The 20,908-nt window shown below is 38.0% G+C and overlaps 1 protein-coding gene across 5 annotated transcripts in view; it reads right to left on the reverse strand.

The window, feature by feature from the left end:
* cadm3 (cell adhesion molecule 3) overlaps window positions 1-20,908 on the reverse strand; it is a 161,081-nt gene that overhangs the window by 75,688 nt on the left and 64,485 nt on the right. For all 5 annotated transcript variants that reach the window (XM_016671490.1, XM_007552029.2, XM_007552028.2 and 2 more), the window contains exon 4: window positions 1,754-1,906. In XM_016671490.1, coding sequence (XP_016526976.1) covers window positions 1,754-1,906 — 153 coding nt within the window. The remainder of the gene's footprint in view (window positions 1-1,753; window positions 1,907-20,908) is intronic.

Here is a 20,908-nt window from a genome sequence, read left to right on the forward strand (position 1 = left end):
GTCATATGTGTTCAACAGACATTTTGTTCTGATTATACTCTACAAAACCTCTAAAATATGTGTACTCTTGAATTGAATTATATGTTAGGCTTTGCTGTTTATCAATTCCCAAACAGATAAACTGATACTTAGAAACATGTGGGCATAATATATATTAATGAAAAACAAATGAGTGAACAGTGAAATTAGCCAAGGGTGGTTTGAGATATTAGTAAGTGTTGTTGATTGTAAACAAGCCCACCACAGCTTCTCTGGAATACCAGAGCAATTCTGCTTTGCTTTCCAACTCCACGTCTCCGTTGTGGTTGTACTTTAAAGCCATTAACTGTTACATTGCAGCCTTTGCTTTGTTCTCAGCAAAACAATAAAATGCAGCCACTGAAACCCAGAGCTGAGTAACAACAACAACAACTTTACAAATCAAAATCAATACGATAAAGACTGTTTGTAAAGGGGTGGGGGCAATTAGTGCAACGTCCAATGAGCAGGCACATTCTCTACTGTCATGGTGACCACAATTTACTGCCTGCTACAGGGACGCATCACAAATGGGTAATAACATTCATCTCACTGAGGATGAGTGGAGCTGCTTTATCTTCACCAGAGTTATGTGAGGTCGCAGCCTTGCTCAGAGGTTAACAACATAAACAAGGATCAGCATCAAACTGGACGGAGATGGAGCTCTGCAGGTCCGCCAGCAAAAGTTGTGCTTCCTAAGACAAGTTTTTGGTTCATCTAATACGTCACTGAAAGCAGTTGTATAAAAACTCCAATTACCCGAGTCTAATGAAAATCAGGTTGCATCATGTGTGCTTCAGTGTTTTAGCACAGACTTAGACTTTAAGATATTTCCTGCCTAACTGCTGTGATGTCAAGAGTTTGTCTTCTATTTTTATAGAAACTCACCACTAAATGGCTAAAATATCAAAACTTTGCCTAATGGCGATGTGCTGTTTTTTTACAAGTTGCAAAAACAAAGGCTGTCAGCAGGGTCAAACTGAACATGGATCTGAAGCTCAGTGGGATAAATATCCCAGCGGCACATCAAGGGCATTTCGAGGCAGTTAGACAGGTCATGTTAAACTTCTGCAACCTGATCAGCCTTTAGTTTCACCCTGCAGTCCGACAAAAGTAATTACTTCTTCATGAAATCGTCAGGAACAACAGGAACCCCATGAAGAAAATGAAAAATAAAAAGTGCCAAAAGCCACAAGTCGTACATTTAAATTTGTCAAAATTCCAACAGGCGTACAGGAGAAATTAACGCAGACTACCATCAAGCTGGTTTGTACAAATGTTAGTCAGTCTCAAAGGAGATTGATGACTGACAAGGCAAGCAGGACTGTCACACTGCACAGGGAACAAAGCAGCATTTTCAGAATACCTCATCTTGGGATCTAGTCAAGGCAAATAGGAGAAAGGAAGACACCTTAATATAAACTTCCCAGAGAGGAATTACGAAGACGGACAGCAGACTGACAGCTATGGGTTCTGCCAAAAGGCAGAAAGAAGAAAAAGCTCTTTGACCAAAAATCCTACTTAATTCTGAAAGCATTTTTATGAGACACATAGACACACATACCTTTCATTTTTCTTTCTGCTTGAGTTGATGTTAAAATATGCCTGACACACAGCTGCGGGGTTTATTTTAAGCCCGCATTAAAAAGTTGCAACGTCTAAATCGAGATGACAGTTCGTCTGTCAGTGTGCGGCGCGGCGAAAGCCGTGCTGTTGTGGCGTTTGCGTGACCCACCTAGAACGGTGACGGTGGCCCGGGCCGTGCGGACCGGCATGGTGAAGATGGAGCAGGTGTACTCGCCCTCGTCAGACAGCTGCACGTCAGAGATGTTGATGGAAAGCTCCGTGGGAGTCGAGCGGTGCAGCTGGATGCGGTTATCTCTCAGGGCTGAGGACCAGGAGAACAAGATATCAATAATTAGAAATGTGCCTTATGAATTGCTAAGGAAGATTTAAGAGCTGTTACGTGAGCATTTCTTTTGTTGGATGGTCTGTAGATGTTCAGCGTTTTTTCCCAAAATGTCAAATGAATCAGTTGTTGTTGGTTTTTTTTACTTGTGTAAAGCAGGATACTTCATTACATGGGCTGAGAATAGTTCAAAAGCAACCAAAACAGTTAAGAGACTGAACAACCTTTTAAAAAGAAACACGATGTGAAGCAGAACAGTGAGCCTTGTAGCTCTTTTAAACACCCGAGAGGGTTTGCTGACCTGACTCCCAGAGGACAGAGCATTCTGCAGCCTTCAACTGAAGTCAGCAAACTCTCAGTCCCCCCATTTCAGCAAAGAACAACTAACAGATTCTGTTTACAAGACCTGAGAGGTCGATCGGAAATTTATTAAGCAGAGATGCCTAAACAAGACCTGAATTTAAAGCGTTAGAGACTGGAGAGACATGGCCCTGTCACAGAATTGGTTCAGATTTTTTTTTACTGTTATTTTTTTTAACCTTGTTCAAGCAGAAATAAACAAACATGAATCATCTTGTTTTATTACTGAAAAGTTAAACAGAAAATTTATATTTTTGACATGTTGGCCAACATTTTCTATCGTTTTTCTATAGCTGCATTTTTATTGCACAATCCCCATGTCCAGCAGCCACAATTAAATTAACTCAACTGGTGTTTTCCATAAGCTACTCAATGAAGACATTTAGAGAATTACTTACAAGCTAACCTAGCTCTCTTTGGATCTCACACCTGCTGCAGGTTTTATTTTGCATTTACCTTGAAAGTTTAAGTTTTGACCTTTGTTGAACTGTAGCATACACAGTCTCACCCAAGCGGGGTGTCACACATTTATTTTGTAAATGTCACCACCCTGAAACGCCATAAATATGTCACTGCTACTGAATCCACTGAAGTGCTTCTCAAATGTCAATGTAATGATTCAGTGATGACACTGCCTGCTATGCAGACACTCTGTCTGCACTCACGAAGATAAACTTACTTTGCGACGCTGATTGCTACTCCTTGCTAATTATCTCTGAACTGTCGTCTCTCCATTTTTCCTGTCCTGATGGTGTAAAACACGGTGATCTAGGGCGTCATACAGTAGGTAACACAGATACTTCATAGATGTCACATATCATGTTTTTCTAAATGCTCTTCAAGTTTAGATTCACGTTTTCAGATACTCTGCCGTACATGAAGAACGAGCGTGACAGCAGCTTCAAAGCAAAAAAAAAAAAAAATGGTTGAGGATAAAACAGATGTGGGATTCTCCTGAATAGTGCACTAATACATGTTTCATTTTAGCGACAGATGTTTTTGTGCGGCTGCCAGATTGTTTAAAGTGCAGGCTGTTACAGCCTGCTGTCAATTTGCTTCATTAACATCAACGCCAGTCTGCTGGGTTACCATGACCTTTTAAGGAGACTTTTTACTGCTCAGCTTAAGAAAATAAAAAACAGAAACACCTATCAGTCGTGTGTTTTGTGCAAACATTCAGAGCATTAAAAGTCATGTTTGGTTGTGATGGAGCTCAAGAAAAATGCTACAAGTACAGACAATAGGAAAAGTTGTTTTATTTTAATTTTTATGATTTTTGGTAAAGTCTGTATTACAGTTCAACAGCTTGGTGGGAAATGGAATGAAAATTGGTGGAATGTCATTATCAATGTTGTAAAAGATATGGAAGCCAAAACACCAAAAATAAAAGCATAATGAACTGGAAACAATTAGTATGGCACATTTTTTAATTTGGACAACTGCATAGGTTTCAAATCTAAAATAATTAGATGAAAGCTTCCCTAATAGGTGGTGTAAATCATAACTGGGATACAGATACACAAAAAATGTTTGGAATATTTGGCTCAAAAGAAAAAAAAGAAATCTCTCTTTGGTACATGTCACATGTCAAAAACAGGTGATTACATCATCGTTGGTCGTCATAAATAAGTACATAAAAAATAAATTAGAAAATGCAATCTTGAGTTTATGTTACACCAATACTAGATCCTTCTAATAATGACGAAAACATGAGCAAAAAAAGAAGAAAGAGCGAAGAAATCGCTGAAATAAAGGAGCAAAAGAAGAAGAAAATTACACACGGAAACATGAGGTTTCAAATATTGCACAAGTGGGGCCTGGCAGATGAGAAGGAAATAGAACTCAGCTAAGGTAGGAAGGATGATGTAAAACCACAGGATGAAAAGCAGCAGCAGGAAGGAAGGATTAAGAATATGGGAAATGGAAATTAGGATGAGATTTGAAGGAAGGAGGTAAAAACGTATGGAGGGAGTGGAAATGAAGAAGGAGGGAAGATACCAGCCGGAGGAAGTAAGGAAAGAAACAAGTCTGGCATCTAGTGAGAATGATAACTGTTAAAAGGAAAGTAGGAAAGTAAGTTAAAGGGTGCACAGAATTTCAATCAAAAGTGAATGACATAATAGTGATGAAGAGTAGAAACAGAGAGGCAGATGTGTTTAGAGCAGAAAATGATGTAAGAGAGAAAGAGGAGGACGAGCGATGCAGACGAGGTGAGAGCGGCAAAAAATAGCAAAGATGTAAGCCGGGTACGCGGCATCGGAAGACAAAAAGACTGGAAAAAAAACCGATGCAAATTGAGAATGAGACGAGAGAAAGTGTGTGAAAGCAAACAGAGGAAACATAAATAGCAAGGAGGATAAGGAAGAAACCACGAGGGAAGGGTGGCGGCAGCGGGGGGAACAAACGAAAGACATAAATGGCTTTGTCATCAATGAGAAATCCTGCCATGAAAGAGGGAAAGAGCACAAACGACTGAGATAGATGATGATGATGATGAAATGCTACGAAATAACGGCTCGTTTCCGTGATAGCATTGACCTCTGCTGTGTTTGTGCCGTGTGATTGCCGCCTGTCTTCCTGTCTTCTCACCTGCCTGTCTCTGTCTGCAGAGAATGTTCTACCTGTCTGACTTCCTGCATCAGCAAAGCTTACAGTTCGTACTTCGTCACCATTGCAACGAGAACTCTTAGAAAACAATGCCTGAGAGAGCAAATCATGCTCATCTCATGAATATTGCTCCTCATTCAAAGTTGTCATGCAAGAGCATGTTGCATCAACAAAGATTCGCACTTAACAGAGTGAACATGTTAGCTGGCTTTACTGAATATTTGATAGATTCAATTAAAGGTCATAAGTTGGGCTTTTGTGATATGTTCTTCTCATTTATGTAGAAAAAAAGCTCAATGTCAGCATAAAAGTTTGTCGTACTTCTTGCCTTCATCTCAACCAACATAAAACTAATTTCAAAAACCAAAAACGCAATTCAGAGGATGCTTAAAATAAATCTCAGATTTTCAGGAATAAACTGATTATTTCTGACAGAATGCAATAAGCGGTGTCGCAGCAAAGTACAGAAATACATAGAAAGCATTTTAAATATATCCTCATAATATGGGCTGAACATGCCATAAACTTTTAAACATTCCCCTGCAGTGTAACCTCTAATGTATGACTTCATGTTCAGGGTTTCCTCTTTTAAAGTCATGATCCATTCCACCTAACATTTTTTTTCCGCTTTTATAAGTGCATAGTGACCAGATTTAATGTGTTGTAACATTTATGTATTTAATTAGTCTGATGTCATTGTTTTCGATCCAAACAGGCTAGAATGAGTTTCCCAGCAGCAAACGCTCCAGGTGGAAAAGTTTGTAAAATCACTTTGTGCCCCTTGTTCACATGGTGGAGGATCTGTGGTGCTGAGGGCTGGTTCCTCTTTTAAAGGCCCTGGGATGACAAAATACTAGATGTTAAATTTAAATAGGTGGTGGCTGAAACTGAAACTTGATTGTCACCGAGTCTTTCAGCAGGATAATTGTACAAAACGTATGACCAAAATCAGTACAAAAATAGATCAAAAAATATAAACTTAATCTTTTGTCATAGTTGTCTCAGTCTCAGGATCAAGATCTAATAGGAAACCAATGGGTTGAGCTGAAAGGAAGAGGAAGTAAGACAGCATTCCTGTTGCACGAACAGGACAGATGCCAATAAGTTTGACCAGGAAAGTTGAAACACCTCCCCAACCAACACGGAACAAATTCACTTTAGCAGATGTCTAAGACCAGATTTAGAGACAAAACTGAAATTTACAGTTAGCAAAAATAAAGAAATTCTTCTCATGTGCGGAAATGAAACCAAGATTTCCACTCAAATGTGTGAATTCTGCTAGATGGTAACTCATATAGAGATGAGTGTTAGAATCATTTCTGTTTTCTTTTTCATCTCTGAGCTGAATGTTTTTAATGGTTGTAAATTAAGCTGAGTTATCTCTCTGGGTTTAGGCCGACATACTGACCACTTCTCCAACATTCACGCTTTATAAGCGTTTCTGTTTAATTCCTAAACCGAGCTGGATGTTTTAATGCTGCTGCTGTAAACAATGCTGGACCTACTGAGAAGTGGATGAAAGCTGTACATGTTCAGCCTGTAAACACAGCATTATCAGTAAATGTTTTTATCTCAACAGGAACTGTCGCACATTGTGCATCAGATAAAGGCTTGGCTTGTGCGTTTCATGTTCAGCTGTTTGTGTTCTTATTTGAAACGAGTTAAAAGAATGAAACAGACAAGAATTCAGGACTAATTAAGGGAGACATCATTATGGAACATCTCTCTCTGGATGATGAGGCGCATCCCTAAATGTATTTGTTATTATTTGTTTATTTATTCATTCATTTATTTCAGAATGTTTTCATAACACAAAGAAAACAAGTACCAAGTGTCACAATAACACATTTTGCTGGACGATAAATTGTACCAGTAATCATCTTGATAAACAATAATATGTTTTGAGGCAATTTTCTATTAGTGTTGTATATTGATAATGGCGTAATAATACAAGTTTGCCCTCTCTGTGATCAATAAACGTTCGTTTTGAAAAAGACTCTTAAATACTGGAGCATATTTTAAATGTCCAAAAATAAAACCCAACAACCAAAATCATAAATAATATGGATTATCATGTCACTAAATACAAAATTCATTAGAATAAAACGTATTGAAGTCATTTTAATTCATGATGTGATTAATTACAGCAGTTAAACTACTTTTCTTTTCAAAAAGAAAAGTACTGGTTATTTATTTAACCCTTTAACTTGACTTGATGTTCCATAATCGGCTCTGCTGATTATTTGTAAATCAGAGATATGACGTAATATGAGGAAACACATGATTGACCTGTAACTGCACTGTCACTGCAACGTTTTGCTTCCTATCCGTCTTTCTCCCATTCTTGTTCATTTGATATCTTATGGTGGAGGAGCTATATTTGTGTTTGTTCATATTTTTTCTGTCTCTTCATGAGTCTGTTCAGCTGCCGTTTGCTCCCTCTTGTGCACTCACAGACACACCTTTGTTCCTCATGGTATATTTTCAGTTATTTTATCCAACACTACTTTATCTTCATGCCTTATCGCCACACAAGGTCATAACATTAGTCTTCATGAGCTCCCCACTTTGGGTGGGTTTGTGAGGCATACAGTCGCACACATATCCCCGCCTGCTGGACCTTGTGCTCAGCTATCAGTCTCCTTAATTCTCCTCCCCTTGTCTATCCTCAGTCCTCTTTCTTCCCCTCCTACTTCTTCTCCTTCATCTTCCTCAGTTACATCTCACACTTTTCTAATCTTTTCACACCCTAGGCCCCTTCACTTCTTTTTCTTCTTTCCCCCGTCTCTTTCTCTTTTCATTATAAACGATGCGTGGCGCTTGCACCTACAGGTGTGATGGATTTTCAAAAACGATATCATATCTAGTTACGGGGGCATATCGATCGGGAGGCCCCTGAAAATTGCACACGTGCGCTGGTGCTGTTTAGTCTGATGCGGGTGAGGTAAATAGTCTGCCAATAGGTCGCGCTCTGATGTTTAGCTTTTATTTCAATGGTGAAGGGATGTAATGAATTTCTGAGCTCGTGTATAAACAGGATTTATGGACAGGACATGTGTGTGGGAGTACATGGCAGAGGAATGCTGCTGAGTTCTGTTTATCTGCTGGTCTTGGTTGGATGTGAAACCTTGCCACATCCAACACACACTAGATATTCATGCAAACATACAATGCAATGCACAATTGCATAAATATATTATCTATCCATCCATCCATCCATTTTCTTACACCCTTGTCCCTAGTAGGGTTGGGAGGGTTGCTGGTGCCTCTCCAGCGAACGTTTTGGGTGAGAGGCGGGGTCACCCTGGACAGGTCGCCAGTCTGTCGCAGGGCAACACAGAGACAAACAACCATGCACACACACACCCACACCTAGGGAGAATTTGGAGAGGCCAATTAACCTGACAGTCATATTTTTAGACTGTGGGAGGAAACCGGAGTACCCGGAGAAAACCCATCCATGCACAGGGAGAACATGCAAACTCCATGCAGAAAGACCATGAATATATTAACGATTTATAAACAAAAACATAAACAAAGCCAAAATCCCACAAGTTTTTGTAATTTTGAGTTATAGCATTCAATAATGCATGCTTTCATCAGAGAAAAATAAAACTACTTTTCATAATATGGGATTACTATGGGAGTCACAGTGTGTCACAACTCACAGAGCAGTGGTTTCCAGTCTGTCTTCAGAGCCCACTGTCCTGTGTATTTTACATCCATCTCCAGCACAACTAATTTAAATGGCTGAATTAACCCCAGAGCCACAAAGAACTGCAGAAGCCTGTAATCACCTATTCATTTAAGTCAGGTGTGTCAGGAAAACACCTGAAACATGCAGGACATCAAACCCCAGATATCTGAGCTGGGATCTCAGATGTAGGTAAGAGGAAACGTGGAAAATGGGGTCCTGGTTCAGTGAGATTAGAATTTATCTTCTTGGTCTGCATGTGAGAAAACTGACACTGCACATCACCCTGAACATATTAACCCCATACTGAAGCATGGCAGAGGCAGCGTTGTCCTGTGTCAGCAGTTACAGAGAAATACATTTCCCTGTGTGTAAGAATGGGTGGAGCAAGACGCAGTTCAGCACTGGAGGAAAACCTGGTACAAACCGCAAGAGTCCAAACAAACCAAGAGCTAACATGAAAGATAGTTCATGTATAAAAGGCCTAGTTCAACTGAAATTATTTAATTTCAGTTGAATAATTTGTCAGATGTAAATATTGATAATCTAATCAAACTGAGCCTGATCTACTTTTGAAAAAAATAAATAAATAAATTTCAATCTAAACATGTGATCCTACAACATATTGACTTTTCAGAGATTTTTTAAAAGATTTTATTGCCTCTAGTGGCCTTTATTTGATAGTAAACTGACAGGAAAGTGGATAACGAGAGAAGGGGAAGACATGCGGCAAAGGTCGTCAGCCCAGGAATCAAACCTGCGACGGCCACGTCCAGGACCAAGGTCTCCATACGTGTGTGGTGCTTAACCTCTGTGCCATCACAGCACACCCTTTCAGCTTTTTAATTGCAAAAAAACTTTTAAAAATATCACTTTCCTTCACCTGTACCATAATGTCCTTCTTTTTTGTTGGTCTATTATATAAAAATCCAGTAAAACACACTGANTAGAAAAAAAAAAAAACTTTAAATAATTCACTCTGTGTAATACTGTTGATAATGTGAGTTCCACTTTCTGAAATGACTGACAAAAACCTCAATCCTGTCCTTCTTGGGAAGGTTATATGCAGCAATTTCAGCTTTTAATTTGTAAAAAAAAAAAAAAAAAACTGTTTGAAAAATATATAAAATATATGTGACAAACTGTCCTTTTACATTCATTCATTCGTTGCCATGGCTACTGCAACACTAGGATCCATCTGCAAACCAAACAGAAAAAAAAAATAAAGTGCTAATTAAATGTTTCAGAGGGACAATGTGTTGTAGTGGAGCTGTCTGGTCTTTGCAGCCTCTTTTCCAGCATTGGTGCTAACAGTTTTTATGGGTCTAAGCATCCAGGTGCAGTTCATTTATGACTCATGCAGTAACACAATTCTTTGTTTTAGCACTTCCAACTGTTTTTCTTCGCAGGGTATTAAATAAGGTTGTTCTTCTTCTAAACCAAAGCTTGTAGCATCTCTGAGATACAAACAAAATCTCTGAATCCAATTAATATGTGAAGAAAAGCATTTAAATGAAGAAGCCTGAGCAGTTCAATTCAGTTGAGTTTATTTATATAGCGCCAATTCACAACATCATCTCAAGGCACTTCAGTAATCTCAACCCAATAATACATAAGTTCCAAATTATCTGCTTATGAAGCAGTGCAGTCGAGTTCAGTTTATTATTCAAATTGATTAAAAAGGTTCTATATCTAAGGAAACACAGCAGGTTGCATCGAGTCATTGACTTGCAGCGTTTACTCCTCCTGTTGAGCATTTCACAGGAAATTACTGCGACTCCATCTTTTTTACATTTAACCTTGAGTAGTAAGTCATTCTTCCTCTGTCGGTAATTCCTGGCAACATTGTTCATTCTGATCGTCCGTCTTGCTGTTTGGTGCACCTGAATTAATCGTATCCACGTTATTTTTAAAGAAACGATCAGGCTTCGGCGAGAAAGTTCAAGCTGTTTTCAAATAGCTTCCCCGGTAATGGAGTCAGCTGATGTGAAAGTTATCATGTGGGGGCTTTAAATAGGCCTGACATCTCTCTACACTTTCACTGAGGCATTCTGAGTGTTTCACAGATCCTCCTGCAGAAGCTCTCCTCAAATCAAGCATCCTTATTGTTCTTCTGCTCTGTCTAACTCATCTAAGCTGCTTTTTTGAATGGGAGATTTAACCTGTCATATGCGTAGTCGGTGTGCACATTTTGTGCACTTATGCAAGCCACTCTCTGTCTGCCACAGGGGGCTGGTGGACAGATAAAGATAATGAAGCATGCATCAAGCCAAGAATGCACGTGAGTGGAAGCATTAATCATGAATTTAGCTTTAGGCTCATGCAGGAAAAACTGCCTGGTTGTGGATTGTAACAAATATAGTACAACCTTTGGTTTAGCCTTAGGAATGTTTCTGTTTTGGAAAACACAAAGTGTTGTTATTGTTAAAATGCACTGAAGGTGTATGAGTGTAAGCACCTGGGGTCAACCACCCAAAGCAACGGTCAAGGACGTCCGAGGTGCAAATGCTAAGAAGCAAGTGATCTTAAGTATGTAAAACACCGTAACGTATTCACTAGCTAAGATACCTCAAAGATCACACTGATGTCATTAGCTAAGTTATCTCTTCTTCTGCGTCGTTGATGCACTGAGGATTTGTTTCAGAGTAATTTAACATTTAAATGAATTTCGACCTCCTCTGGGTTATTCCCTGTCAAGTTGAGCTTAAACCTCCAGCTGCTGTCCAAACACTTCCAGCTCCAGCAGGTGAATGACTTTGAAAAAAAATGGAAAGCCATGTTTCTTTCATTCCACTACATAATTATGCACCACGTTGTTTTGGTCTCACCATCAAATTCCAATAGAATACAACGACACGAAGAGGTTAAAGCAGAGCAGCCTATGTAAAACAAGCAGGGAGCAGAAAAAATCATCCACTTAAATTCACAATCTTGTATTTAATTTGCTGAAAGTTTTTTTTTTTAGGCAAGTACATTTTAAGTAAGTTACTTAGTTTATTTGCATGACTTATTTATTGTAATTTACGTAAATCCTGAATTTAAATCTTAAAATGTCTTTAGATTAAAGTTACTTAAACTTGCAGAAACTTTCTTAAAAAGTCAACAAATTTAACCCCCACATTGAACAAAGACTTGGCATTTCAGTACTAAAGAGGGCAGACTGCAGAGTTTTGATTTAAATTGATGTTTATTAAACTCAAAAGAAAAAATATGTACAAATATCTGTGTGTTGAAATTTTTTTTACTGGAGAAAGCCAAGAGTTTATGCACTGGAGCTTTAAGATCTTTCTACATGTTGACTGTATAAGGTTTCTAAATTATTTTAGGAAATGCAATCATGCAATCTCTAAGCTGAGAAGATGTAACATTTGCCTGTCTATTACATGTCAAGTAGAACATTTACTTGACAGCATGTGTTGCTTATTTCCTGCATCTGTTGTATGTCAACTTTTCCGACCCGAAACGCAAAAATCTCCAAATGTCCAACCGCTGATCTGGTCACAGCAGCTATTTTTACTCCTTCTTCCTCCATCAACTTCTCTTCCTCCTCCCTCGATCTTTCCCATGCTCTTTCAACTTCAAACATTCAGGGAGAGGGGGATTCTATCCCAACACATACTGAGTGCATATTCCGCGTTTCATCTGCCTCCTGCCTCCTTATGCAGTTTTCCGTCTGCCAAGAACTCTCTTAAATTCAAATTTGTGTTATTGGCACAACAGGCAGGAAACCTGTGATGCTGAACCAAACTACATCAGTTACAGACCAATATTTTTATATATCTGTCTCCATTTCCCTCGCAGCTTCTGCATCTCTTCATCTCCCTCTTTGGTTCAGCCTTAATCTGCATCACACCTCTCCTTCCTGCTCCTCTCCCTCTCTCTGTCAGTTGCCCGCATTGATCCCACCTCCACCACATTCCCACCTTGATGATTGCGCTTCACTCCCTTAAACTCCGTCTCCTCACCACTCAGCTCTGTCTAGTTTTGTTTTACATTTCAAGCATTTAGCCAACACCCTTGCCAAAAAGAGACCGCCTCTCTTCTTCTTTCTCTCTCTCGCTCCCACACATGTCGCCTCCATCCTCCCATCTGCTTGTGAATATTCTCTCCAGCTCCCTAATTATCCTGCCTTTCCGACAGCTGATTGGGGTTCAGTGACCGCAGTCTTCCCTTGATCACACTGTACTCGCTGATCTGAGGGCGTAAATTGATCCCGGATCAGCACTCCAACGGCAAAACACTTGGTAAACACGCTTCCCAATCTGTGAGATTCACCTTGGCCTCTTTCCCACCACTTCTTTGACATCATTTGTGTCTTTTAGCCAACCTTAAACATTTTTTCATCCAAACAAATTATGAAAAATCAATGGGGGAAATGCAAAAGGTGAAAGATGAATTATTACATCTTTACCAAGAGGTAAAGATGTAATAATTGAGCCACGAGTTGAACTGGAAACTATCGCTTTCAAAATGGATTAGCTTCAGCTAATGCATCACACTGCAAAATCACAAAATCTTACCAAGTATTTTTGTCGTTTGTTGAAACAGCCCAAAAAAATTCTAACGTAGAAACTTATCACATTTTTTTTTTTTAATTGACATGATTCAAATAAGCAAATTTGTTTTTGTAATTCCATTTTATGGTCAATTAAAACACAACTACTGATATTGTAATATTCTAAGACACACCTCAATGCGTATAACAGCAATGGAAAATTCCCACTAGGGATTATCCTAAAAATGTATTTCCCTTATCTGAAGGCATATTTGATGCCAGTTGGTTCATTTAATAATAATAATAACAATAATAATAATAATAATAATAATAATAATAATAATAAAGCAAAAGCAAGCATGACCTAATACTAGTCTTAATCTGAGCTGCAGTTTGCTATTTATCTTTCTTCACTTTTATTTGAAAGCATAAACACAGGAGGAAATAATCACTATACGTTAGTTTTATCCCGCTGGTTTTGGACGTCTTTACACCGACACGTCCCTCACTGTTCAATTAAGATCAGACTCACGCAGAGCAGAGGGAGATTTTTCTCTTTTTTTTCCAACTGATGTCCCTTTATGTCCTGCAGTGTTTTTATCTGACTGCCTTTGATAGCTAGAGAGGTGTGTTCACATCCTTTAATTATTTTATGTTTAAAAAAGATGAATCCCCTGATGGAGCACATCCTCGCTTTTGCAAGAGGTGAGTTTAAAGCCAAAAGCCAGAAGTTACATGAATTCCCGACCTCAGTTTCTGTGAAAAATTTATTGTTACCCTCAGCAGTTCATAATAACCTGCCCTCAAGGCATTTGTGCTAATTACACGAGGGTGAGCAGAGTTTTTAGGATTTCATTTAGTAGTTTAGTTCACTGTCTGCTATCAGACAGCACACACACACACACACACACACACACACACACACACACACACACACACACACACACACACACACACAGTCTCAGATTCTCTCTGTGAATTTATGAGACTTTGCACAGGTTATTGTGTAAAAGTGGTTCATCAAACATGTTTCCTTAATTCTCTGACTTAGAAAAAAAGTTTGCAGAACTTCAAGACAGTGTTTTGCTCGGTGTGTGTTTTTAATCCATAATGTTTTATTTTTTCACATACAGCCTCCTTTACAGTTATCATACTGGTAAAGATGTAAAAAGTCTTGGTATAAGTTGATTCTGTTTTGGCACTAGATGCCTCTCATGCTGAAGAAATTGATAAATAAAACCTTTAATCTGATTATATTCATGCATTCATTACACCACAAAAACAGAAAATTCCATTGGCAGATATATGGAAAAAATCATCTTGTTATGGAATAATCTGCCAGTGGAAGTGGTACTTTTTCATCAATATCATGGCTCCTATGTTTTGCTTAGAGGTTGCGTGTAAGTTAGTTGTGTCTTATTTCAAGTGTACTAAGATATTTTCACTAGAAACTAAACCAAAACAACTTAGTAAGATTTTGTGGTTTTGCAGTGTAAGAAAACAAAGAAGCAAAGTTAAGAAAAACGTGTTTTAACAAAATGAATGGCGTAAGTATAGGCCATACTGACAATTCCTACATTGTGACACAGGCTTATTTCCACAAGCTACTCTTCAAAATGGTAAAGATAAGAGAACATCCCATTTCAGGAAAGCAGATGTTGGTCTATTCAGGTCAGCAAATAGTTACAAGAAAATTCCTGCATGTTTAAATTTGAGAGAAGTGTATCAAATTCAGAGAAAAAATATGTTTTAAAACATGTGATTATGTGAGAATGAAAACAATGTTTGACAACCTCAGTTTATTTTGCCTCAATGCACTCTAAGAATAATTTTGGGTCACCTATTATAACCGTTAGATATTATGTAAACCTACTAGTTGGGATCCAAGCCCAGAAAAAGTATTTTCTCTCCCACCATCAAACACGTAAACATGGATTTTGCTAAACTTTACCTGGCATATTGTGTTCTGGTCAGATGATAACAGCACTGAGTTTTTCCATAAAAACACTCCAAAAGCTGAATATGTTGAAAAGCATCTTATTGCCACTGCCAAGTAAGGTGGAGGATCTGAGATGCTGTGGGCCAGTTCCTCAGCACCAGAGATCTCCGAGTGAAGATTTTTAACTCTTCACGAGGTCATTTCAATTAAATGGAGTTCTCTGCCAGCAACTGGAAATGGGTCATCACTGAGTCTTTCAGCAAGATATTGATCCAAACCATTTGGCCAAAATCAGCACAGCTGCTCACCAGACAATAAAAAAAACATCAACCTGTCTCAGTAACCAGGCCTATAGAAAAGCTGTGAGGTCAGCTCATGAGAAGGGCTTATAAAGAGAAGCTCTGGGATATTGGATGATCTACAGAGATTGTGAAAGGAGGAAAGGTCAAAGATCACTCTGTCTTCGTGTTCCAATCTTGTGAAAATGATTTACCAAAGGAGCTCCCAATACGGCCAAAGAAAGACTGGAGCAAAGCATTGAGATCATGCTGCCCACAATGCTGGAACTAATGCCTATTTAATGGCTGAATTAGGTAAGCTCATGAAGGCACCACTGATTTTGTTAAAAGCAATAATTTCTTCATGTGAGATTTTCCATTCGCTGAATGTGATGACATTTAAGGTTGGATTTTAACAATATTTCAGTGTAAGTTTGCTACTAGAATAAAAAGGACTTTTTTTTTCTTTTTTCCTTCCTTCATTTATTTTTAAGGGGCTTCCCTGTAATGTTCTGTGAAACCATCAGTCTGTAACATTAAGCAATTTATATTTGCTTTATAAGCGTGCACAGGGTCTCGGCTCTCTATAAAAATATATATATAATGGTTTCACCTAAGGGAGAAACTTTTACCGACTTATATAAATTCATCTCTAAGCACTGATTAAACCCCTACAAAAAGATTATCCTTTTTTTTCATTAAAATCTCCTGCCTCGATTATTATGCACAAAATCTTTGAAAATGCAAATTGGTCCCCTCTGCTTCGACTCCAACAGCTGCTCCTCCTCAACACTCCTCTCCTCCACGTGAGGTGGAGGTGCAGCGCTGAAGGAATCCACCCACACATGTTCAATCCAAAATCTGATCCCGAAAGCAGAAGATGAAAGTAACTACAAGTCAGCATATTTGAATGGCGATGTTCCCCAAGGACTCCCTCACACAAAATAAACCACAACTATCACTGACTGAAGGGTACAAACTTTGTTAAAACTCATTTAAACAAGAGAATAGTAGCAACATAAACAAGCCGTGATTTTATCCACTTCTGGTGTTTTCTTTTTCATCTCCTGTGACCCTGACTTGTTTGGTTCTCAACAACTTCAGGAATAACTGACCTGTTAAGTCTTGTGTAGATCCAGTTAAAGTTTCTTTTACTTTAAGTAAAAACTTTCTCTGCATCTGATATTGTGGAACACATAATATGATTTCCAGCCATTCCTGATAAGAAATTTGATTTACTGTTATGATAAATTTCAGTTATTGATGGTAAGTAAAATCAAATAAAAACTGACAGTATGATCAGAAATGTTGTTTATGACATTTTCTCCATTGTTTGTTCCACGAGAGTGTCAATAAATCTGAGAGAATTTAAAAGTGTGATTAAATGCAGTTACTGTGTGCAGATATAAATCACACTTCCTTAAGTTAAGTGGCGTCTTGAAGAAACTTGTTTTAGACAAGGAAGTTTTTCAAGAACAAAATTTGTGTTTGTGGCTCTATGAATGCTGCGCCATGCAGTCACAGCCATACAGATACAGAAAACAGTCAGTAATAAATTGCTTTGTTCTATTATAATATTTATCTTTATCACAATAGTACCAAGAAATATTGCAATAAAATTCTAAGTCCACATGGCTCACCCTATACTTTTCATTATGACCTGTTAAACTGTAGCATTACCTAATTTGACACTTTGCAGACCTCACTGCTGCAAGCTTTGAAGGATTGACAGAAGCTATTATCTGATAAATTCAGCTGTTAATATTTTTGATTGATGGGAGAGTTCATTTACCATCTATATAGCATTGATAGTAAGTATATCACTCAAGTATGCCTGGTAACCGTCCATCTATCCATCCATTCGCATCTAAAACTAGCAGCTTCTCCTGGATGACAGAACTCCTTTAGTCACATTGGCCACTGTGCCTGGCCTACTTCCACAAAACCTGCTTCATTTCTTCATGTTTTGGCCCACATAACTGTGTTATTAGATAAGCCAACATCCTTGACAAGATAAAAAGCTGCATTACATGCATCCCAGATTTATTCCTAACATGGATTCATGATCAGTTTGGATAAAAGTAAAGGCTGCAGTGTGATATTATGAGTGTGTGCTGCTGAGACACAAATAAGTCCCAAAAATTAATTAGCTTTTTGTTTCTCTGGAAGAATTCCCATATGGTTTCTAAATAAAGTGATGTCTGACTCACAAAGCTGGGCCAAAATATGATCCATAAAAGAACTTTCTAACAAAAAAATCAGAATCTTGGCTGAGGCAGGTTAGGCAAAAAAAACAAAAAACAAAAAGCAGATTTCTGTTTATCACATGATTTAAATTACCTGAAACTCTACTTCAATGTTTTCACAGTGTATTCATTTCAACAGACTTTGAGCGTTTCAGGGATATTTGCACGTTCCCTTTACTAAGCCACAGAAAAAATGAAACAGTCATTTTTCAGGCCAGTGAAAGAGGAGAAAATTAATTTTCTTTGAGGCCTGTTTGAGTCAGCAGCACACTCCCACGAGCTCTGGCAACACAAACACCTCTTAGCAATGTACAAAAAGCTAACTATATTACCCAAATATACCTAGCTCCTTGTGGATTTTATACCTATTCCGCTTTCATCCTCACTTCTGCTAATAAACTTAAGCAAGCAGATTGAAAACATTTTTTTTCCTAAATTTGTTATGAATGAAATTCTAGCTCATCACTGCATTCATGACTTTCAGAGAGAAAATATGCAATACTTTAGTTCTTGTTGAGGTCTGCTTGTGTTAGTTTAGGTGTGTGAATAAATTAGAAACATTGAGAAGGGCACTCTCATTGTGGTGTCAAAAAAGAAGATAAAGGGAGAAAGAATTTCACAGTCATAACTCTGTTGCAGTTCTTTTTCTGTAGTTTTACGGTCCAGTGTTTCTGAACAACCTGTGAAAGGTCAGGAGTGCCAAAATGTCAAACTCAGGGAAAAAAAAGGAGAAATCTGCACCTTCCTTCTTTTAAGAAAAATATTAAATTACAACAGAGCTCTTGTCTGCCTCACTGGACTTGGTTTAATGTGTATATCTGCAGGGAAGATGCAAAATTACTACTTTAAATCACACCAGGATTTTTTTTATGTTTATTTCAATAACCTAAAACAAAACAAAAAAAAAAGCAATTTCATTTTTTATTTTCCACTTTGGATTCTCTTTGTGCCTTTCTCCTCCTCCATTTTTCCGCACTCATGTTCCACAAGATTATTTTGAGGACACATGGAAAAATGAAAGTCTCGAAAATTCAAACAGAAACAGTTGAAAAGCCATCTTTCAAGTGCTGGTAGATTTGAAAAGTCTCAGCGGCAGCCTTTCAGTCCCGTTACGGTTGTTGTTAATGCACTCTGCAGAGAGCTTTCTCCGAGACGTCGGGAAAACTTTGACTGATGTGATGTGGATCAATAGTTTTTCAGAAATGTCAAAAAAAAAAAAAAAAAAGCTCATGCTCCACATTTTAAAAGAAGCATCTTTCTCTGTCATTCGTTTGTCTGGTTTCTTGCGGTGTAGCAGAAGATTTGCCGCTCTTTAGCATGGCTTACCTGTGAAAAACTGTAAAAACGGTTAGGATTAGCTGAGATGAAATGAATAAGCTACAATCGCAGTCATCAATATGGCTGAAACCTGCCCACTTCATCCTCCCTCCAGGCAGGAAAGAGTCTTTCCCCGTCTGGTTTGTGAATCACCAGAGAGCCATTACCTTGGTAAATTGCTCCAAAGCATATGATAGCCTGTCTGATGTCTGCTGATATGCTTTTATGGAAAGGAGAGAAACCGTATGACAAATAAATAAAATCATAGATTGACTAAGAGTAAGTGCTCGCTTTCTTCTGGTGGGGTAATTTGTTTAAAAAAAAAAAACGTGAAAATGCTTTCCAGGGTTCAGTTTATTGTCTGCAATCTAGATTTGGAGGGATTTCAGTTCAAATTTGTCTCTTCAAACTTTATGAAAATATTTAATTTATAGAAAAAAATATTAAAGGGAAAAGTTTTAGTACAGTAGAGAAACAGTGGAGAAGATGGAATCATTTCCAACTTAAATTGGAGAATAAAGGAAAATTAGAGTGAGATTAGAGGTTATGTTTTGTCTTACTATCTCAAAGTGGTACAGATTGTATCATGTTCATTGCCTTTGGTGACTTCCTAATCATTTTAGTTCCCATTTTTTCCCTTTTCACTGATAAAAGGACATTTAACATTCCTTCCTGCTGAATTGTAGAAACGTTCTCTTTGCAGAGCCCCTGCTAACTCTGCAAAAAACCCTCCGCTGCCAGCTTTGCTTTCTGATAGATTTTATGCTGTATTTCATGTGAGAAATTAGATGTTGGAATGACATATAACCCAACCTAACTGTGTTGCAGACAGAAGTTGAATGACCAGCTCTATTAAATCAGCTTTGCACTCGGTGAACTTACTAATATTTACCATTGAAGCTAGTAACAATGTATTTGTTGCATTTTTTGCATGCAAAGTTTGAAGCAACAGATGTGTTTCTAAAGGAATGACATTTAAATGGATCATGACGATTCTGCATGGAAACAGAAGAGACAGCTGTAGTCAACGGCTGATTTCATGAATTGTTTTTGTCCTTTTATCAGTAACGCACGTTGTACAAAATGCTCAGAAACACGTGTGTTAGCTCACCTTGCTAGCTGCAGTTAGCTTAGTTTCTGAGCAGAACAATTGGCCTGATCAAAAAACGAAATGTGACTGATATTCGGGGATCTGAGGTAATTTTGGCACCATTTACCTTGATTGTTGTCCATTAAGTTTCAACATGTCCTTTTGTTCAGCAACTTTCTTTTAAATTCCTGTTACTTGATGGATTTTCTGTTCTTCAGTGCATCTTGTTCTGTAAGTTATTTTTGTCTTTTTTTATCTTCAGACTGTTACTCATTTGTAACATCTAGGCACATTTTTAACAAGCTGTAAGCCTTGATTTTTAACCTGCATCTGAAAAATTGTGTTTCTCTAAAGCCTTTTTATTTCAGTTAAACAAAACTAATATTCCCATTAATTCTTATTTGTCTGGCTGAAAGTTAATCGTTGGCTAACAAGTAAATATGTGGTCCCATTTGTTATAGTTACAGATAGTCCATTAAAGGGGGTTGAAATTAAATCTTTCTGTGGTTTTGTCACTTTTTCAGACGGTTGTCGTTTTATAAAGTCCTTCTTCCTTACTCACTGAGCTCCGAAGTCCTGGTTGAGACCCACAGTAAGTAAAGGAATATCATAGGAAATAACCATCTTTTAATAGATGAGAGCAGGCTTATTGTGTTGCACTTTGAAAAAATGGGAACCTCTTATAATTTCTATACTGCTTATAGGAAAACAACACAAGAGGACAAAATTTAAAATGAGGAATAAAGCGTGACGCAACGTTAAAAATAAACTTGTTCAGTTTCAGTTAAGATATTTTTGTTCGATTCTACAAATCTCAGGAAATTTTCCAGGAAGCTCGAGTGCCTACAGATGGACAGACGAGAGGCATTATATTTAGTAGCCTCGTAAGCTATTTTTAAAATTTGCACTAGAAAGAGGAATCTTTGACAGATGTTCAAGATGCACAGGACTGTGA

This window comes from Poecilia formosa, unplaced genomic scaffold (genome assembly GCF_000485575.1).
Source record: "Poecilia formosa unplaced genomic scaffold, Poecilia_formosa-5.1.2 Scaffold45, whole genome shotgun sequence".
Lineage (NCBI taxonomy): Eukaryota > Metazoa > Chordata > Actinopteri > Cyprinodontiformes > Poeciliidae > Poecilia > Poecilia formosa.